The 22,911-nt window shown below is 39.1% G+C and overlaps 1 protein-coding gene across 3 annotated transcripts; it reads left to right on the top strand.

Annotated features, from left to right (window-relative positions):
• Positions 1 to 360: 360 nt before the first annotated feature.
• AADAT (aminoadipate aminotransferase) lies at positions 361 to 17,097 on the top strand. Of its 3 annotated transcripts, none has more exons than XM_065634104.1 (14): positions 361 to 445; positions 1,587 to 1,655; positions 3,299 to 3,467; positions 4,521 to 4,653; positions 5,285 to 5,359; positions 6,756 to 6,965; positions 7,453 to 7,518; positions 8,713 to 8,795; positions 10,039 to 10,135; positions 10,945 to 11,006; positions 13,341 to 13,405; positions 14,922 to 15,028; positions 15,698 to 15,799; positions 16,958 to 17,097. In XM_065634104.1, exons 2-14 carry the CDS (start codon positions 1,589 to 1,591, stop codon positions 16,997 to 16,999), a joined length of 1,278 nt encoding a protein of 425 aa, XP_065490176.1. In that variant the 5' UTR covers positions 361 to 445; positions 1,587 to 1,588; the 3' UTR covers positions 17,000 to 17,097. The 3 variants fall into 3 exon arrangements, 2 of the variants coding, with proteins under 2 accessions (XP_065490176.1, XP_065490178.1); XM_065634106.1 differs by lacking the exon at positions 361 to 445 and adding an exon at positions 604 to 672; XR_010606131.1 differs by lacking the exon at positions 14,922 to 15,028.
• Positions 17,098 to 22,911: the final 5,814 nt, after the last annotated feature.

Here is a 22,911-nt window from a genome sequence, read left to right as displayed (position 1 = left end):
TTCTGCTGCACAGAGCTGCCTCTTTTCAGCTGTTTATAAATAATTTTATTAAAAACCTGCTGCGTTGACCAAACATGCCAGCTCCACTGGTCCTAACCTTCCAGAAGAAAAGAAAGTAACAAGAGGTTTCACTTTCTCCTGTTTTCCCCCACCACCGAGCTTTGATTCACCCCGGACTGCCCACCACCTCAGGCTTCAACCCTTGTTTTCAGGGCACTACACAGAAGGAACCGATGGGGGAGCCGTGCGCTTTACAACTCTTGCACCAATTTACGTAACATCGGCGTCCACACCCGCCCAGCAAAACGCAGCCGAGCTGCCGTCACGGCCCGCGGGTACCGGACCGGCTGCCTGCCCCGCTCCCCGACCCCGGCACCCCCGGGGGGCGCTCACCGCCCCGGCTGCCGCCTGCGCGCACACGGAGCGGCCCCGCGCCGTCCCGCCGGTAGGTGCGCGGGCGGCCCGGCCCACGGCCGCCACCGTCCCCTGAGGGGCAGCGGGAGGGGGCGGTGTGGGGACCGGGGAAGCGGTGGGGTGGCTCGGGTATTCCCTGAAAGAGAAGCGGAGCCAGCCTGGTGGCCCCGGGCTGGAGGTGGCGGTAGGAGGAGCAGGAGACGTGTCTGAAACGCTGGAGCAAGCTTGGGTGTACGGGCTACGGAAACGCGCTTGAGGGTGAGGAGAGCTAAGAAGGGTATTTTTAGATTGTGTAAGTGATTTTTTTAAGCAGCCTTGCTCAACAAATAGTTTTCAATAACAGCACATGCACATTGCTGTGGTTGCTGCAGGATTGTATTTGTAAATTCAGTAGAAGCACACTTGTAAATGGCAGTCAAAATGTCGGGGTCTCTTTGCCTGTCGTTGGATTCCTGCGCGTCCCTTCCTTCAGGAGGAGCAGACAGCTTTCCTGTGGCAACGGGCCTCCAGGCTTCCCGCAGGAGTGCATTTCACCATCCACTGGATCTCAGTGGGCTCCAAGGAAAAGGGGGGAATGGACTTATCTGAAGCATTTTGAAAGACATTATTAATTATCCTTACTAAAAAAAAGCCTAACTTGACAAGTGTTGTGACTCGTAATGATGGCTTGCAATCGTTGTAGTACTTTCAATACAATACTTAATACAGTTAAATAAAGCCAGAATCTCATTAGAAAAGAGCCGATGGGTGTTTTAAGTTCTGTCAGACCTCCAAATTTGTAATCTGCATTTAAAACTCCACAGCTGGCAGCAAACAAGGGGAAAAGGCTTTCTCCTGGTCACTGGCAGACCAACAAATGCCCCACATCAAAGCTGTACTGCTGTTTGTGTTTATCAGAGCAGCAGCATCTGGCATAAGCACACTGTGCCAGTGTCATTGGGAGGCCATGACAGAACCTGTATGAAGGGGAAGCATTTTCGTGAATTCAAAACGGAAACTAAATCCCAGCACTGATTTCTACATGAATAAGTTGACGTTTAATTTATGAGTGAACACATCTATGGAAATGACAGACTGGAAGCATTACTTGTAGGAGGTGCATATACCAAAAGCACTGGGGTTCCTATTCACTTTTTGAGCTTTATGTCCAACAAATTGCTTCTTCTCCATAGATATGAATTACTCTCAGTTCATCACCACTGTGAGTGCAGCAAGAAAAGCATCTCCAATAAGACTTCTGAGTGAGTACACACCTGTTCTTCCCAGGTTCTTTAGAGGGGTATCATTCCATGTTCTGGACTTTGTTGGGGTATCATGGCTGAAGACTTAGAAGTGCTTGAAAGACAGCCATGCTGTAAGCTGACAAGCAAAGTCAGTTAACTTGTTTGACTTTTGTCAAGTTGAGATGTCAAACAGGTATAAAGAAGAATAAAGTGAATAGCCTCGAACCATTTCAGAAACCCATCCAGACAGAAGAAATAGTATTGTCACTTCAAAATGCATCTGAAAAAATCTCTGCTGCTGCAGTAGGGCTTTTGGCACAGTTTGCTACTGAATTTACACTGGTTGACCAGGAACAAGCAACTGCTAATGGCTTGAGATTCAGCCACAGCATGTTTCTTTCCCCTTAGCTTTCCTGTATCCTATTAACATCCATCAATTCCTCACCACACCCACCCCCTCAGTGTTACTACACTTTCCTCTTCTATATTACACTATCTTTAGGCTACCGTGTTACATAACCTTTTCTATCTGTCACACAGAAGACTAACTGCCTACTTGATTACTCAGTTGAAACCTACAGAGGCCTGACAGAATCAGAGCATAAGACCATCCATCACTCGTTAAGCCTCCAGGGGTCAATTTCCTGTCTGGGTATGGGGTTGGTATTTGCTGTTTTGCTTAAAATGCTTCATACAGGTACAGCTAAGTCAACTAATTCACTCTAGTCAGTCTTCATACTTTTTCAAGTGATACATTGATATGCATTATAATACAAATATTAAGTAGCACACCTTGCGCAAAAAGACACATTGAGGCTGCAGTTTTGATGACAAAGTAAATCTCTTTACCAGACCAAAAGTCACAGACATGACCCATAGTGCTGAGCTGATAAGAATTAACTCTCCATGCTCATGTTTACTAATAGGTAGTAGAGAATTAACTCAATAACAGGAGGCTCTAAGCCAGATCTGATGTCACCTCTCCTTTCATATCTGATGTAAAACCATCGAGCCAGCCTGGATGCCATATTGTGAGCTCTTAGATTTAATGCAGTGCAAGTGCTCTTGCTGGATTCAAGTCCAGTCTGCACTGCGTAGATTGGATCTGGAGGATTGCGAAACTGACTTCAAAGCAAGAGTTGTTAACATTTCCTTCATACTGAATTATTTACACAGTGCCTCTGCCACTAGAGCCAGGCTGCCAGAAACATTCCCACTGAGTGTAGCTCTACTACTGCCACCACATCAGCTAAAGTGAGGCTGAACAAAAAAAACAAAGCCTATCAGTCCAAGTCAGTCAAATCAGAAGTTCATTAAGATTTTAAATTCTTGAAGTTTAAAGGACAGACACAAAATGTATTTACAATAGTAGAACAGTCTAGGTAAGATTTTAAAAGCTATTTGTCATTTATTTTAAAACAAAGATGATTTTATGTTTTGGTCTGCCCCATCCATGTCTCCCTCCCCACCCCACACCCCCCCCATTTAATCCAAGTAGAAAGGCAAGTTTAAATATAATTATCCTTTTGAATTCATGACAGGTAAAAAATAAAATGAAAAATGGAACAAACTTCTCTGGACAATTATTATATACTGATTAAAGGATGCGCTCGGTGTTAAAATAATCAAATTGTAACCAAGGTCTTTTCCTTTTCCTCTAGCTGAACTGATGCAGAAGTCTCCACCATCTCTCATCTCTCTGGCTGGAGGGGCACCAAACCCTAACCTTTTCCCATTTAAGAGGGCTACTATTGCCATTGGACACGGAACTCCTGTTGAGATTGGGGAAGATCTGATGAAGAGAGCTCTCCAGTACTCAGCCTCAGCAGGGTATCTGTCACAGCTGCTTGCACTTCAAGACACCAGAATCAAAGGATCATATTGCATTAATTCACCTATGCTTTTAAAAAGTATTTGTAAAACCTGTTTTACAAAACCAGGTTAAACTTCTTTCAGTTTTCCTCACTATTTACATTTCAGTTTAAGTGGAAAGTTTTGAGCAGATGAGTAATTAAGAATTCCTCTAATACTAGTAATTCTCAAGCCAGAACATTTTCTGGCTGTTAGTATTTGAGAATCCAGACTCCCAAGTCACTAGGAGGCATCATTTTGTGTTTTGCAATAAGATATTCATTGAAATATGCTGCATTGCAATACATAATTTCCACATGCCAGAGGATGTTTTGCTCTCATGAGGTTCCATAAATTAAAGTCAGTTTGTACTACTTGTGGTAGTTGAATGGAGGTATTTATAGTTTTGTTATTTTTAGTACAAAAATTGCATATCGTTAAGTTACTTTAGCACTTATGTGAACTCTCCAGCAGACAGCACTGAGTCAGGCTTGTGACAGGTTTGCAAAAATATTTAGGTACCTACAAAGGCATACAGGACATTCATTAATCAGTGAAGTTAAGACTTCTAATATTTAAATGAGCCTAGCCATTTGTGAACATGCTACAAAATCTTAAGACATACTTTTTGAAAAAATTGTTTCAGAAGTCCTTATCTGCAGCCTGTTACTGACAGTATTGCAAGCTTTGTCACATTGCAACACATTTGAGTATGGAAATATCACTCCTAGGAGTAGATGCTGTTCAGCGTTCAGCCCCTATTCCATCCTTGGTGAACCATTTCCACCCAGATTTCAGTATGATCGTTTGGTGTATGGACCACAGATGCCCATCTCCTGCTTTTCCACAAGAAGCATTTCTCTCATTTTCATCATTTGATAAAGCAGTCATAAAATCATCATCTAAATGTATCTGTATGACAATTGAAATGAGACTCAAGACTGTGTGCTAGATTTGGCAGAGAGTTAGAGGAACAGCCTAGCTTTGGTCTGTAGAAGATGTTAGAGACACCTTATTTTATTCATGTTTCAGGATTCCAGAATTGTTGTCTTGGCTGAAGAATTTCCAGCGGAATCTACATAATCCCCCCACAGCCAACTACAGACCTGAACAAGGACAAATGGAAGTGTGTGTCACAACTGGCAGCCAGGAAGGCTTGTGTAAAGTAAGATCAACTTCATATGTTAAAAGCGCTGCTTTCAGAGAGATATTTTTCTTCCATCAGTTCAGTTATACTCAACATTAAGTGCCGGTGTAGTTTGTTAAATACATGTCTCAGGATATTATCAGTACAAGATAATAGAACTGAAGTAAAACTGGTGCAGCAGTCTAATCTGTCAGGACTCCATGAGTGGTTGGGTAAACCAAAGAGCCTGTCAGAAAATATGCTATAATGTAACCTTTCATGTTACTCAAGTAGTGCAGTAATAAGTACATAGCATTATTTGCTTTACCATAACTCAATTCTAATTATGTTAGACTTCTTAAATAATTACCCTTTGTAATCCACTCTCACCACTGCTCATTTTATCCTTTCTGTAACTGAAGCACCACTTCTCTCCTACAAGAGCTGTCCTTCCATTTCAAATTGATATTCTCTAGCTGATTACCTAGCTTCATTTGGCTTGAAAGCAGATTTTTTTTAATCTCTTAATTGCTCTTCTCACAGACAGCATAATAGTTAGAGGATTACCAATGTCTAATCAAGGATTTTAATCCCACTAAGGAGTCAGAAGTATGAAGCACATGTACAAGAATGGCACAATCTTTCTAATATGGACTATTTTCTTTCACAGGTGTTCGAAATGCTCATTAATCCTGGGGACAACATCCTTTTGGATGCACCTACATACTCTGGGACACTAGCAGCTGTAAGTATTTTTTAGCTACAAAATGTGGATGTTACATTTGACCTAAACAGCAATTTAGTACCCGATCTGCAGGCTTATATACACTGTCTGTATAATATATACTGTATTAGATACATTATATAATATATACTGCAATATATATATACTGTAAAAACATATCTAAGAATTGGGTTTTTAATGTTAGTCCAATTAAGTTCATAAATATTAGTCACATAAGCTTTTCTGCTAGACGTTCTATAAAAGCTGTTCCCAGGACAGAAGTTCCTCTTCCAAATCCTACTTCATTCAAGGGCTAAGGACACATTTGGCATTGGAAAGAAAGCCATCACAACCTAGTTGGGTTGAAGTAAATTTATAAGTGGGTATTTCAACATGTCAACACATTCAACTGAAGGATTTTGAGGTCTGATTATTCTTATATATACTTCTAAGTATAGAAACATATGTACTTATATACTTTTTGCAATAGTGTGGAATTAGAATAGGTCTGAAACTTCCATATATGAGTATAAAGATGTGAATTAGTAAGAACTGCACAAAAATAGCAAGGTTCACTTCTGAAAAGTAATTTAATCAGTATGTAATTAAATGTCAGCTCAAAATGTGTAAGAACTGTAAGTAAGGTTAGGATAGATAATATACCAAAATGTCAGTCTAGTCTCCCTCTGCATCAAAAGGAATTTTGGTTTTTGGTTTTGTTGGCTAAGTTTGAGTATATCCGTCTAATCAAATATACTTTGTTAGGCATATATTTTGACAGTGCAGCAACTTGCATTTTTACTTAAAAATGCAGAGCACCACATGGTACCAATTGAAATTCCACAGAGGGGAGACAGCATGGTTTTTCATTAGTATTTTACCTGTATTTTTTCATACTGCTGTCAATATGTCATTGCAATAGCATCATTTCATTCTCCCTTGTATTGCTGAATAAATCTATTGAGAACAGATTCTTTGCCCTTTGTCAGTGAAGAGTAGCTTACAGTTCTGGCACTTCCACTGAAGTAGAGTGTAAGTTGTCAGTAGGAAATGAAGGTGCTATGAACTTACTATCTGTGGTGAGAGCATGAGGAGTCCTGAGGGACTACAGCTCAAATTCACAAAATCCCTTCCCGCTTGCAAAACCATGTATGATTTCCTAGAGAAGAGCAGCAATTGGACATAGGAGCTACCCATTGCTCTCAGTTGGCTTCACAGGGCAGACGGAGTGATGTGGTACGTTTGACAAGCTTCACAGCAAATTCAGGCAAACTTTCTTTTGAATCGGGAGCAAATGGAGTTTTAGATAGCTATAAAGTTAGAAATGCTTGGGCATTGTAAAATGTCATTGATACAATGACAAAAGGTAGACCTTTGACTTACAGGATTATGACAGTTTTGTTCCTTCTGTTAACAGCTGAGACCTTTGGGTTGTAACATAATTAGTGTTCCTAATGACCAACACGGCATTATTCCAAAAGCTCTAAAAGAAATTCTGTCTACTTGGAGCTCAGTAGATGTAAAAACTCGTAGCCACCGCCTCCCCAAATTCCTGTATACTATTCCGAATGGCTGCAACCCAACTGGAAACTCTCTGACCACAGAGCGCAAAAAGGAGATTTACCAGGTATGTAGCTGGGGCCTTGTGAATCTTGTAGGTGGAAATGGATAAATGTCAATCCCATTTCAGTTGAGGATATCCCATGTGCAGTGTTTGGATCCCTTATTGGTCCAGTAGGCATTCCTCCTAGAACTTGTTTCTAGCAGAACCTGTTTCATGACAACTCCTCGGGGTGGATTAAGCATTAGTAGCCCATTACTGGCTGATATCTTTGCCATGGGCTTCAAACTGGACTTACTGCAAGTTTTCTGCACAGTTCGAACACTACATGGAACAGACCTTCAGTTGTACACGTGTCCTTGTACTGCGGGTACCTTCTTTACTCTTCTAATTGATATCTAAATTGGGCATTTGAAAGCTTCTTTTGATAGGGCCTTGTATACAGTCAATGAGCAATCCATAGGTCCTGGTAATAGGTCCAGGGTATAGGAAGGACTGAATTTACAGTTTCTTTACATTTTAAGAAATCTTTCCTTTTTATTCATTTATTTAGCTTGCAAGAAAATATGATTTCCTCATAATAGAAGATGATCCTTACTATTTTCTTCAGTTTGAAAAGGTAATTTGTCTTCCATACTCCTTAGTATCACCTTTTCTTGTCCAGGAGAGAACTAAGGTTTGGGTCTTCCTGCATGGCAGCTTCTTCATGTCCTGCCAAGGTAGTTACAGGCCTCAAGTCTATGCTGTTTTCAGTTGTTGTCCCCTTTATGACACTTTATTGCATCAGTCCTGGTAAGCAGTAGTTCAAGTTCCTCAAGCCTTATACAGGACAGAATTTCCTTCAGTAGTCAGAAAATGGCAAAGACTTTGCCTCCCAGGGCAAAACAAGTCTGCCACTGAAGCAGCACATGAAAATAGCCGCCTCTTAATGTTCCTTTCAGCCCAGTCTTACAGGCAGTGGAAGACTGCCTACTCCCAATCCACTGTATCTCCCATTTTTACCCCTTTGCCTTTTGGAGAAGAGAGTTCTCTCAGATACCACAGGAAGAAGTATTGGATGGGTGGCTTCCCTCCTTCATGTAAATTTTCCCCAAAATGTGTGACAAGAGAGTGTTGACCTGTCTTCACACAGGGGTCTACAGTTGCACAGTCTGCAGAAGTACCTATCTTCAGGAATAAAAGCTGATGTTATAAAGCAGTAAAAGACCAGTAGAAGCTGAAGTTCAGTATTTTCTGGTTTGAAATATGTTTTTGTGGAAGCAATAAAACTGCTTCACATTGAATAGTATTGTGTAGCTTTGTTAGGGAGTATAAGGAGAGAAGGTATAAAAGTAGAATTTCTGATAAGGAAAAAGTGTGCTGAACTCAGATCATCAAAACTTATCTATCTTAATCTTCTGATTTCCTTTAAGATAAACCTAAAAGTTACAGGGCCTTATCTTAGAAATTACACTTTCTGTTTATTCCATTAAAAAAAAATCTTGGCAGGAAATAATTATTTCTGTCTCCTACTTATGGCATCATACCAAAACTGGAACAGAAGACTTGTATGCTGAACAGTGGGCTAAGCATCAAAAAAATAACAAGGCTGATTTCTTCATGACTTTCATAGAATTGTAATCACATCTCAGACAGGTAGCCTAAGCAATTACTTGTCAGCAAGTTACTGCATTTTTCCTTGGAACGTGCATCTGTAAAATATTTACCATCAAAGTCTTTCTTTAAGGAATTAATTATGTTTTCATCATGAATAAAATAATTCCATCGTAACCCTTACTAGCACCTTGAAATTTTTTTTTTCTTTTCTTCCAAGCCATGGGCTCCAACTTTCCTCTCAATGGATGTGGACGGCCGAGTTATCAGAGCTGACTCTTTTTCTAAAATCCTCTCATCTGGGTAAGGCCAGCATCAGACTGCTCAGCATTGCCTGTTCAGCTAAGGCACAAGACTAATCCTTCATACAAAATGATCAGGCATGTCATAGTGTTTCTTCATCTAGTACCTATCAATTTCTGTACTTTTGGATCCGCAGCTTTTCTGTCTGCTAACTTTTCATGTCATCTCTTGGCAGTCATTTAACTCCAGATTCTGTTTCTCTTTTGATACTGGTAGTTAAGCCACTCTCCCCAGGCAGCCTATTGTTGCAGACACTGCATAGGCAGAAAGACAGATGCTGGATTCCAGCTCAGTTCCTGGAACTCAGGAGCTTTTCTCTCTTCTTCTTCCATTTCTCCTATCTCTTACTATTCCTGCAGACTCCCTGAATTTGTTAGACAGAAGATAAAAGATGACATAATTCTCCACAAACTATTCATAGGGTTATAGTGATCTCATCTTCTTGCCTTACAGTTCTTTCAGGTTGTTTTCACCTGCCTGAAAAACTAAGCTGTCTGCTTTCCATTTCACACAAGTAAACATATTTGATTTTTAACTTGCTTTTGTTTATTATCCTGATAGACATAAGAAAGTAATGTGAATTCTGCACTGTCAGCTAGTGGATTATATCTGCATCTCTGAGAAAGTGAGGAGACAACATGATGCTAAGTGCAATTGCGCTTTCAGAAGTGACACTGCAAAAATGCATGATGTCAGAGATGCAAGTGAGCTTACTGATTCTATTTTTCTTCAAAGAAAAACTTCAGCCAATCTAAGGATCGGTCATAAGAATTGAAGCATGAATAAGAATCTGATTTATCAGTCTAAATACTGTTTATTCTGCAGTAATGAAAGGGAGTGAAAAAGTAAAGCTGTTTGCCACTTGCCATCTGTTTTTCATAAAGCCTGAGCATTTGTGATTTTTCATTATGTGAAAACCTATCTTTCTTGCCTTTGGTTCATATAATCTTTATGGTTGCAAAGGAAAGCTTACAAGTGTGGGTTATGGCCTGAAGTCTCAGAACTAAGAAGCTTCTATAAGCATTAGAGATCCTTAAGTGTTTTTATTTCATGACTTTGATACTCAGCTCATAAGTTGCATAAGCCTAGGGCTTAGGGCAGTATTAAGACATAGATAAATGCATAAAAGATCCTTACAATATTAATGCAATGGTTACACATTTCCCCAGTTTTAAGTTAAACCATGACTCACACAAAGTATTAACACATTGCATTTCTCTAGTAACTTTTTTTTCTTCTCTAGGTTAAGAATAGGTTTTCTGACAGGTCCCAAACCTCTTATTGACAGAGTTGTTCTACACATTCAGGTTTCGACACTGCACACCAGCACTTTCACACAGGCAAGTACCAAACTGCCAGCTCAATTGTATTTAGAAAAGATAACATGTTCCAACTCGTAAGAAACCACAAGTGGACAGCTTTGCACTTTTGTAGTTGCTCTGCACTTTCGTTTATGATAAGCACAAAAAGTGTCAATTCTGCCAAAAAAGACACCACCATAGAAATTACAGCCAGAGCTGGAGGGTGTCTCAGTACACAGAAAGCACAGCTAGTATGCACTTAACCCTCAGGTTTCAAGAATCAAGATTTAAAATACTTTTTATCTCCTGCTAGTAGATTCACTTGAAAAACCTCAGTGTAAAGTAGACATTGGAAGCACTTAGGGTTTTTTATAATTTTCATTCTACCATGTAGTTACAACAATACTGACAGCCCACAGAGACATTACAAAGCAGGCTGCCAAATACAGCCCCTTTATAGTTAGGAAAGCAGACATTGAGCACATCTTCCAGCTCCATTAGTTCATCATAGAGGCAGTATTAAAGCAGAGATGCTGATAATGGGCAGGAAGGTAAACCAGTATACATTGCCTTTTTCTCCTTGATTACCATATTTAGCTCTCCATTCACTCTTCCCTCCCCTCACCCCAGCTCCCAAACACTGCCATGATCCTTGGAGACAGCAGGAACATGGACTACAATGGCCTGTTGCTGTTGCCACCTCTCTTTATAAAGAGCTCCAAGAGACCCTGCATGCAGTTTCTTGCCTGTATGGAATCTTGAATAACGCATCACACTATGTATCTTTGGATGGTTGCAGAATAGTCTTGTTTAAAATATGGTATTGATGATGTGTTTTATTTCTTTAGATCATAATATCACAACTGCTTCAGCAATGGGGAGAAAAGGGTTTCTTGGAGCATATAGACAGGTACGGTCATGTCAAATGCTGAATCCCATCGCCTGCCATTCTGCTTCTTGTTACTTACATAGAACATTCTTTTCAATAAACAGGTCAGAGCAGGTGCATCAGTATTAGTCCAAACATATAAGCCAGGTCACCCAGACTGACAGTATTCACACAAGGGTCCCACAGGAGCTCAGTGGGAAGTTGCAGACAGGCAGGTCAGGGCATGTAACCTACCACTACTGAAACCTGCCAGACCACTGGCACAGTCATCATGCGGCTCCCAGCTGAAGGGAGCTCAAGAGGAGCCCGGGAACCCCAAGTCAGTGAATAAAGTTTTCATCTCTGCTAAAGTGGTGGGGTCTACAGCAAAGACTAAGATCATTGAGCACATGATCTATTGACAAAGTCAGCATACCTTCTACAAAGGGAGTTCTTGCCTCACTAACTCATCTGGGATTCACCCTCTAACATCTTAATCTAATGATTGTGGGTGCTGATAGAAGGATCTACAGAGGAGGGGAGGGAGGTTCACCTACACCTGCTGAACATTACCTCTGTTACCACACTTGGAGACAAAGCCCTGGGCTAAGGTCTAACTCAGCAAGCATTTTTGCATACTGACTGACACACATTTGGTTTTCATTTATTATGCTGGAGGAGCATAGTTTCTCTAGAGTATTTATGCTTCATTTCAGATGCCATACTAGGATCCCATTAGAACCCCAAGCTTCCTGCTTCAGTGGGTAGCATGTGACACTGCCTAGCCCTGTAACTGGAATGTGAGCAAAGTACAGAAAAAAATTCTTACACCTGACTGTAACAGCCACTTCTGTCCCCTGAGCACTCGCCTGTTGTCCATACTGTAAAGACCAGCGTATTAAAACAAAACAAATACAAACAAAAAACCAGCACTTCACAAAAACCCCGCCCAACAACAAAAAAAGCACCGCACCAGAAAACAGCAGACACACCAGCCCTGGCTTTGCCTTGTTCTAAGAAACAGAAAAATCAGTTTTACAGGGAAACTCAGACCACACTTCAGCTTAACTTTCAGCAGTTAAAAAAACATATCCTAAACGCATCTGTTGACTTACTGTCTTGTAGGCCAGAAGGCATCCTTGCTCAAACCAGAGACCATTCTTCCTCTTGAGTTAATGAAAATAGTGCTGTGGTAGGGTAGCCACAACCCTTTATAACCTTTTAGACCCTTCTCAGGTGACTTACTGATGAGGCCCAACAGCTGACTGCAGTCTCTTCCAGGTGATTTCATTTGGACAAAGTTGACTTGTTAGGTCATTCTTTTGAGTAGGAAATAGCCTGTTGTTTGGAGCAGCTACATTTTTCACTAACACTTAAAATTTTGTTCCAACGTGGAAGTAGAATGATAACAGAAAGGCAAAAAACTGGCAACAGAATCTGTGAAATGGTGAAAACTGCATAAGTGAGATTTACCACTTCATGCAGAATGTAGCAATTGGTATAGGCTGAGTCCCAAAACTATATGAAACTTTGGTGGTGTTAGTGTTTGTCTATCAGATGTAATAAAATACATCCAGAAATCAAAGCTATTGGTTCAGAGACTATAAAAAAAATCTAAATTACTGACGATGGTTTATCTACAGAGAAGGGAACACATTTGCACCTGATTGATGAACTCTGTATCGGGCATTTCTCTTGTGTCTCCCTCTGCAGAATCACAGGTGTCTCATTTCATGTCACCAAAAGTCACTGCACAAGACTTGTCCATGTTCAAAATTGGGTTAGGATCATTTTCCCCACTGACATTGAATTGTTTGGATGTTTTACTGAAAGTGTGAAGGAGATAGGTTCAAAAGTTTAGAAAAGGGGAAGCTGTCAAATAGTCCTGACGTGTTTATCATATGATTTGCTTTTTACCATGTGAAATACCATTTCCTTGTGTACCTATTACACAAATTCAACCCAAATGCACAAATATTGAGTCTGTGCTTTTGCATAAGTCCTTCATTTCCTTCAGTATGTCTGTTTTGCGTGGTAAATATTGCTAGCAGGGCTTGTATCCACTGATATAATAGACAGAATGGATAAAATATAGAGTTTCCATGACATATGTAAAGCTTAATAAGCAGCTACACAGGCATTTCCTCTGTCTAGTTGATCAGCACTTTGTTAGAGACACGCTGAAGCATTCAAGATTCTCTGATACATACACGAAGTTTTATACACACTGTATTGTGCCCATCTAGGATATGCTCATATTTCCATTAAGTATGCACTTAGGTTGTTCAAGTAGAAAAGCTTCGTTTCAGCCTTTGGAAACAAACGGACTCTGAAATGCTACAGGATCACGACTTTGAATTGATAATTTACTTTCAGAGTGGTGGAGTTCTACAGGACCCAGCGGAATGCAATGCTCATTGCTGCTGACAAGTGGTTAAAAGGTCAGTAAGTGCAACACAGCTAATAACTCAAGTTTTTTTCTAGCTATTTGTCATCTTTGTGTTCAAGAAAAATCACTAAATCTCTCTTCATCTCTTGACTGAAGTGACAGATACGCACTATAAGCAAATCAATGACATTAAATATTAAGCTTAGGACAAATTATCTAGTGCTGCTGGTTTAATGCTTTTCTGATGGGATGATTCGTCCCATTTTGATGGGATGGTGATGAGAAAAAAGCTCACCACATTACTGTATAAAGCAGTTTTACAAAGAGCATGTATTTCACTCCACTATTTTCTTATACTTTTTATCTTTAAGATCTCTGTCATTAAGATCTCTGTCTCTAAAATCTCTGTCTGAAATAGCAGTTTAGTGGCCTTAATTTAAAAGAAGATAGAAACAATTAATATAGAAGTAGTGATAATATTTTTGTCAGAAATCAACTTTAAATGTCCTCTTTTGTGTTAATCATGGAGCATAGAAATAATTCGATTAACAATAATGCAGTTACAGTTGGTGACTTCACTCCTTTTGTCAGTCTAAGTGGAATCAGCAATAACTGCTTAAGAACTGCCCACCTACCTCAGATGATACTTCCATGGGACATGGGTATGTGGGCACCACACAGTCATTAAGGTGCTTACTCCTGCTTATTCCAGGTTTTTAGATATGAAGTATTTCTTCTTTTTCTACATGGCTCTGAATAACCATGGGTTGTTGACCTAGGTAGGCCCTCTTTGTCCGAATTCCCCAACTATCAAAACAGTGTGATAGCAGTGGGCAACCTTAAAGTGTATTCAGAGAATATACTCTTACGTAAAAGACTATAGGGCCTTCATGTTCTCTAGTAATAGGAGCCATAATATTATGGAAGATAAACCTTTATTTTGTAGCTATGCAATGGTTAAATTCTTCAAGGAAGAGCTGGAGAAGATGTCAAGTCAAATAAATAGTTTCTTCTAAAATATGTCCAAAACCAGATAAAGAAATCTGGGTAAACAAAAGGTATGCAGTAAGTCTGCATATATAATTTAAGACAAATCTTCTCCAAGGCTTTCCATCCTCCTCATAACTCCCAGGCTCTCCTTTTCTTTGGGGAAAAATCTATAATCGTAATTTAAAGGAAAACACTTTTGCTCTTTGCTACACTTTAAATCATATTGGTAGTCAATGTGACATTTGGAGAAACTGCATCAGAAAAATTATTTTAGATTTTTTACTTGAGCTGAAACTAATCAACAAATATAGTTTGTTAATGTCTGGGATTTATGTAATCCAGAGCAATCACTTCAGTAAAAGAACTGAGGATACCAGCACAAGTACAGTGAGCCCACACAGATTTGATTAGGCGTACATTAAATTTGGCAAGTGGCATCCTGGCTCTGTGGCCCACATTCCCTTTGGAGCATTGGAGCAACGACTCTACAACATCACTGAATCTATGATGTATCAGTTAAAGGTCAGGCAGAAGTTTTTTTCTTTACTCCCTTTTTTTCTCTCTCTCTCTTTCTCCAGACTTGGCAGAATGGTACCCTCCTGCTGCTGGCATGTTCTTATGGATCAAAATTAAGGGTGTTTCTGATACACAGCAGCTGATCATGGAAAAAGCTTTGCAGAAAGAAGTATGAACTATGGTTTAATGGCTTACAATGTTAAAATGAAATGAGGGAAGGATAAAGTTAATTTACCATATCTATCTACACATACGCACACATAAAAAAACAGAGGAACTTGCTGTGCACCATCATTGAGTCTGCAAGTCAGGCATTGTTGCATAGTGACTCAAAATATTTTCATGTCTGTATTCAGATGTTGATATGTAATCAGCTTAGTTAGATTTAAGCCATTATAATCTATAGAACAATGTCATGTATACAACAGGTGTATATATATAATTTTAATATATGTAACTATATGAATGATGGCTGTCCACTATATCTTTTCGATGAGAGAAATTAAGTGTGATTTTATTTCTACAATTTATAAGAGCCAGTATTGTGTACTGAGTAAACTACATCCCACCTCACTGGTGCTTCTAAACATTGTGATGATAAGCCAGACCTGGTAACCCACCAGAATCCATAACCAAAACCTACGAGCCCTTTGATTTTGTTATGAAAAGTCCGATTCCAGGTTGCATATTTCTGGCTTCTCGTTTTGAAGAGAAGAAATATATAAAGCCATATTCTGATACCAGTGTTTCAGCAGTGAGCCTTCTCAAATTTAATTTAACATAGTGTTTTAAAACTGTAGAAGTTGTGCTAACTGGGTGGCTCATCAATTTTTCTTAGGTGTTACTGGTTCCTGGAGGAGCATTCAACATCGATAGCTCAGAACCTAGTTCGTATGTCAGAGCCTCCTTCTCTCTGTCTTCTCCAGCCCAAATGGATCTCGTAAGTGAGATTTTTTTTCTTACATTCTTACGAAGACAGTTTCTCACATAATAATGCTCCCTTATTTTTACTTATTTCTCCTTATGTGTTTTCTTGAATGTTAATGTTTTTTTCTAGTACGTAGGTGATTAAGCAGTACTTTTGAAGCAGTATTATCTATTTCTTAAAGAAGATACGTATATCCAAATGATGTGAAAGGTACCAAATTTTTAGGACCACTTAAAATTTTTCTGTGAATCTCATACAAGTGGAGTCTAACGCTTAATCCTGACAGACTTTATTCATAAAGGCTTTACTGAAGTCAGAGTAAGTTTTGCTATTTGTTTTAGCATTAGCAGGCATCATGTATCTTTTATTTTCCAGACTTTCCATTCCTGAGACTGAATTATCTCCTTCTTTTGTGTGTGTGTGTTGTCAGTCCTTTATGAGAAAGAATGTTGGTTTTCTGTCATACAATTGACATATACGTTGTATTTATTTTCTCAGGAACAAATATTTTATGTATCTTGGGAACATTTTGGTTGTTATTTTGCTGCATCTGTAAAATCACTGGGAAGAAAGATAGGGCACATTTATTTGTGCAGATTTAATACTAATTTGACTCAGGTGCTTGAAACAGTTCAGAATTTGTAGTTGTACTATCATTCAGTTGTGAAGGATTGTAACAGATAAGCACTTCTATTTTCTCTCTCATTTCTTCCTTCTTCTTTGTAAAAGAAACTCATAACCACACTGTTGACAGTCAAATTGTATCTTTTCTATGCTTCCCCACTCAACTGTTCTTCCTTTTCTTTCACCTTGGGAGCCTCTAAGCCCTTATATTAAGTTAAAAGAGATACTCTTGCAGAGGTCACTAGTTGTATTAAAAGTAACAGCTGTTTAGTTGCATCTGAACCCCAAATAACCTTTGACCATTAATATATGTATTTTTCTGTTTCAGAAAACTTTTATTTTGTATCAGAAAAGTGGAAGCTTTGTCCAGTCAAAGCCCATACCTGTTGTTATAAAAGGAAAACAAAGAATATCAGTAGAATTTTGCAGTATAAAATGCCGAGTTTGTATATGGTTAGGGTAGTTTTTGTAGCTTTACAGGTTTAGTGTGTTGCCTATTTAAGTGATGCTTGAATATAAATGTGAACTATATTTGTGTCTTTGCAGGCCTTCAAGAGACTGGCTGGCCTTATAAGAGAAGCTTTGTAAAAAGCTAAACAGAGCTCTTACAACAATCAAAATTGTGTCCAGAAAATATTTGTTAACATTTGGATTTCATCAGAACACTTTAAAAGCAAGCACAATACAGTGGATGTTTCTTTTGATCATTTCAGCTAAAAAGACAAAAAAAATGAAAGACTGAAAAACAATTTGCTTATTTTTTGGCAGAAAATTTTATTCTAATTCAGAAACATTTAAAACACTCAAAATCAGAATTTTCTGCTTCACATCAAATTCATGGTTTTGTTAGATTTGACTTTATTTGTGTTCTGGTTTTTGTTTTCCATTTGAGTTGGGAAACCGGGAAATCGGTTACCTAGGAAGTTGCACCTGAGGTGGTCTTAGCAATTATTACTTGATCCCAACTGATACATTCCTCCAACACATTATGTTGGAATTGCTTTTGTGTGCCACTTTTCTTCTTGACCTGCTGTATGGCGTCAGGAATATCTGAAGATCAGTATTTAGTTTTACTGAAGCTTTTTTTTAGATAAAACTGATGTAAGGATGTTAAAGAAATGGAAACTGATCCAGCAAAATTAGGTTATGATTACAAATAAAACTCTTTGGCCTAAGGTCCCTTGCAGTTTGCATGGGTTTTGCAGCTCATTCTCTAATTTGTAAAAGGTTTTCTGATTGCTGGCTTCCACGTCAGTACCTGTGTTAGAAAATCCCTGGTGTGCAAACGCATGTAGGTAGATGTCCTAATAGAACTGCTCTCTGCTCTTAGTTCATCAGATGTGATTTTGAACCGTGAGCATAAGTAACTGAACAGGGGATGTAGCAGATGGACAATAACCTGACACTGCCAGATGTACAAAGCAAGCAAAATGAAAAAAATTAAGAAATGTTTTGATCTCTAACCCCTGGTCCTTATGATCACAAACATTTGATACTTGGCAACATGTAAAAAACTTTCAGTAAGTTTTAACTGTACAGATTCTCCAAGACTTCCCATTTTGTTTAGTGACTTAAGTTTTATGTACTGTTTCATGAAAGTGCTGTAGTTTTCCACCAATAGTAGATAGCTGTTTCTTTATATGCAAGTGTTCAGAATTTTGAAGTGAAAATACGTGTTCAAGGATCCAGCCAAACCTTCAGCTGCTCAGGTGACCCAACCAAACATGGGCCAGGTAAAACCTTGCTTAATTGGAAGTTTCACAAGAGTCATGGTTTTAGTAGTAACAGTAATTTTAATTCCCTCTTTCCCCCTTAGTTATAAATAGCATGTGTTAGAACAAACTAGCACAGATGCGTGCCTTCCCAGCATGTATCCTCGGGATCATTCCAGTGCCTTCAGCCCAGTATTGCTATTTATCTCAAGCCTTTTAATTTAGTCACACATGTGAGCCATCTCTGCTCTTCGCAGCATATCCAAGCTCAGTCGTTTCCTCTCTTCCCAGATTACTGCTACTTTTAGCCAAGTCCACATAATTTTCAGATTAATTTTCTCCAACTTGCCTTTCCTCTCAGACCCATTCAAACTACTTGGTATGGTCCCAACTTGTTTGTCACTCCTGCCCTCCTTCTGCAAACATGGGGCTGGGCCTGTTGTCCCACCACACCCCATCTGCAACCCAGCCTGCAGCTCCACGTTCCTCTCCAAGGTGCCCTGTTGGCAGCAGGGCTGGGGCTGCCGCTGGCGGCCGAGCTCGTGCTGTGGACAAGACCAGCCCCACCGTGGAGCTGGGCTGGGCCTGGGCAGCCAGGACCCACAGGGTGACGTGGTGTGGGAAGAGCCCGCAGTCCCCATGTTGCTTTCAGGGCACCAACACTTTCTTTGAAGACAAACCGGTCCCTTTTTACACTGTTTGATGGTGTTAAGGAGAGGTCTAAACTAGCAGTGTCCTCTGTGCAGTGCTGCTTAACAGCAAGTTTTCATGTTTCAACTCAGTTTCTTAACCATGTATAGAAGTTTTGGAAGCTCTTCACTATCATCAGTAAGGCAATTTTTATCTTGGGCTCAATTTAGAAGATCATTTTATCCAACGGAATGAATTGATATGTCTAATTAAAATAATACAGTTTTACACAGGAATAAATGTAAACGTCATTTAAGACTGATTTTAGTTCTCAGGCAAATACTATTGTCATTGTCAAATGCTATTGTCATATTGCCATTCAGCCAGACCTGAATTAGAAAAACATGTTCAAAATATAATTATTAAGCAAGCTTTATATTGCTGATGTGTTGAATAATACATCTCTTAACTTCCAGAGTTCTAAATGTTAATTTAGTTCAATGTAAGTAAAATGCAATTCCATCTGCTGCACATTAGATGCTTTCGCTATCAGCTAATTTAATTTAGAGAGGTTTTGGTTTTTTCCCTGACTGTGGTGAAGCATCTGAAATTAAATTAACATCCTGAACAATGCAAATTGAACAATGGCAGTGAAATCTTATATGCACATACTGGTTCCCTGAACCTCATGAAGCACAGTGTCTGGTCTCCAGGGACAGAGTTTTTGCTGTGATTAAATGTTCCTGGAGGAACCCACTTCAAGACAAAAGGAAAAGGCTGGGCGACAGGTTCACGTAGGAAGAAATGATCTGGCAAATTAAAGTCTAGTTTTCCCTTTCTGTTTCATCCACGTAAGACCAAATAACTTCTCTCATTCATAGCTGGATTTAAGCCAGCTAGTGCAAGTGACACCATCTATCCTTGGGGATGAGAGGACACAGGAAGGAAAGGACTTGGTGTGGTAGACACATCCTCTGATGGTACCAAGGTATGGGCAGCTGTGGGAGGGCTGACAGCAGCACTGCAGAGCTGCCCCACATGTGGGCAGCTCTGGGCAGGCTGGGTCTCCAGACTTGCTTCTGAGTGGCAATTAACTGTCCTTTCTGGTGTACCTACACTTCAGTTCCACTGGATTTTCAGGCTTTTGGCTGACAAAAACCACCTAGAAATTCTGGACAAATCGCCACTGTACATGACCCAAAGAATTCTGGCATACAAGGGATATAACTCACAACACGTCCTACGTACATCACGTGTGCCTGTGTCGTCGCACACATTAAGACTCACTGTGCAACGCATCCCACTTTTCCTTTGGGAATGGTACAAATGTAGCAAGGGGGAGCAGTTTTTTCCTGAAAAAAATGGAAATATTAACTTGGACTTCCACATAAAATACATTTAGAAATTTTAGGTCCATGCAGGTTATTGATCTGAAAGAAAATATCCCCTCTTACTTCCAAACAAGAGCCCCTCAGCACAGCTGTGATTAATGAATTATTGAGAAAAAAATATATATGGGGAATTCATTAGAAGAGAGAATGTATATGTGTATACAATATGACAGTTATTACATTAAACGGTGAGCATGCAAAGAATTATTTTGTCTAATTGAATGTCAGTCTCCAAGCACCAGTGGTGGTGTCCAAGAACGTATAGTGTTTTTGAGGAAAATACTTCATTCAGTTTTGAGGGGGTTTCCCCTAAATTCTAAATGGAAGTTTCATTTTAAACTTCATTCTTTAAAAATAATTTCCTTTGTGTGGAACTCTGTATTTTAAAACCTTGTGGCCTACAGATCTGCAGTACCTACAGTTCTGCATTTACAATCGATTGTGATGCACTGGGGTAAATATTTAAAAGAACTGCATTGAGCTGTGCTGGTGTATGCCCTAATCTGTCTTGCTTTCTTTATTATTTAACAACAGTTTTTGAGCAGCCCACTGTAGGCTATGTCTTAGATGGGAACAGAACGATTGCAGTGTTTGAACTGTAGTCATTCTGAATGGAAGGTTCTCTGTGAATACAAAGCAACATACATTTTCGTTTTTCCGACATTGCTGCCAGGAATACTGGTACCTTATTTTTCTCTTAATGACTGTGGAAGCCATTGTGTAGCCCTGCAAAGCTAGGATATTATTATGGGAGAAGGATAAGGGTCTTGCTGATTCTTTTCAAGAACAAATATCCCAGAAATGTGTTAACTAATCTGACTGCTGCTGGAAGATTCCCCTATAGCTGTACAGAATTTGGAGAATACCTCAAAATTATATTTTCTTTTTATTTTCAACTTACATGAAATCAGATCTGGATTGATATAGCAAGTGAATTTGCCAGGATGTGACCTGGAAAAAATCAACGCGAAGGTATTTTGGTTTCTTGAGTTGTATAGAACTTTGAATTGTACCTTTCTCTGTGTTTGGCTAATGATGAACTTTGGACCTAAAAGGTTCAAAAGATTAAAAATATTTTCCTGCATTTTCCTAAAAAAACTTGAGCATTAAAACAGGTAGAACACTGTTGGCCTGGCCCAAAATTTTGACTCCTGAATGTTGTTTGCTCGAATTTCTAACTAAATCCAGCTTGTAATGCCACCCTTAAAACCCTCCTAGTAGATGATGTAAAGTACCATTTTCAGCACAGTGCCAAGAACTTGGAAGACATTATTTAATAAGTGAATAAACAAGTTCCTGCATCTCTGAGAAAGACTGTTGCTGTCTTAATACGGGCATAGCCAGTGAAACTGGAAACATTTTAGGCATCCCACAAACATGAAAGAAAATAGCAAAGGCCCTTCAGAAACACCTAAGAAAAGAAATGATTTATCACAAACCTAAACCAAAAGAGAATAGCCATCATACTTACAGATGTGTTATTCAGTATCCAAATTTTTCATACCTTTTCCACTCTAAGTATTTAACCCACACTTTTGCATCTCAGTGCATCTTTTTTTTTTCATCTGTTGTTCCATCTCTTTTTAAGGATCTCTCTAATCATTCCCTCCATGAACCCCCCAGGTAACTTTTTTTTTTTCAATAATCAAAGCCAGTGATTCTGGCCTATTTATTTTCTTCTTTTATTGATTTGATGACCTAGTATGCTATGACCTTCTGCACTTCTTGTAGGTCACATCATATGTAATCCCACCTGTAATTAATCTCTGTGTGGTATAAAGTTTTTCATTTAAAGCAACCAGTATCACTATAGGAGACCACCATTGACTTTGGGGATATGGATCTCTGAAAGGTAACTATCAGGAACACAATATTGCCTATATCTTCAAGTAACAGCAGTTATACCAAATGAGTAAGAATATTATTCTTAATTGGCATAATAAAATTTTTCCCATTTTTTGTCTTTCTTATTCCTTGCTGTTTCATTACTGTTATTTATTATCAGTCACGTAAATTAGGAACTAGATATATTTATCAAGAAACTGACTGCTTTGTGTTGCTCTGTTTAAACTTTTTGATACTTTTAGGAACTCCTTATTTTTACTCTCAAGATGAATTAGGTTACTCAACAATAGTATTTTCATGAAGCCTATTACAATAGAAATAGAAATTCTGTGTCCAGGTTTAGTTCTCTCTCTAGCAATTCTGCAATGACTCTTAGACATTAAATTAGTTCCCACAAAACATATCACCACAGAGAGAGGGCTTTCAGAAAGCAACATGCACAGATGATTCAGGGACTGAACTCTGTGGGTATCAGTCATGTTTGCATGTGGTGTTTGTTGTGAACAAGTATCCCAGTGACTCATGAGTTTCAAAGCCAGAGGAAATCATCAGCAGCTTTATAATGAAGGCCACACATTTTCATTGTCCCTGAGCAAGATATCCTATCTTGGTTTTACATCTTAAAATGATGGAAAACCCACCAGAATAATCTATCGGATTAAAGAGCCCTTTATTCCATGGGGTTCTCTCCAGTCATGTCACTTGTATGAATTCAGCTAACTCCCTAAAGCCAAAAGTAAGGGATAAAAAAGGTATATTTCAGAAGTCTGGAGCTGCTCCCCTAATTAATTAGTTTTCCAAAGAGTCTCCATAGTCTTCTCAAAACCTATCGTAAGCAGGGAAATACGAAATTTCCCTTTTAGACAGGAAGGTTTTGTAAAGTAGAAAAGAGAGACGGTGGGAAAAACACCACTGGAAATAG

This window comes from Caloenas nicobarica, chromosome 4 (genome assembly GCF_036013445.1).
Source record: "Caloenas nicobarica isolate bCalNic1 chromosome 4, bCalNic1.hap1, whole genome shotgun sequence".
In the NCBI taxonomy this organism is placed as follows: Eukaryota; Metazoa; Chordata; class Aves; order Columbiformes; family Columbidae; genus Caloenas; species Caloenas nicobarica.
Note: the sequence above shows the minus strand (reverse complement) of the source record. Positions and strands in the feature narration are given on the sequence as shown.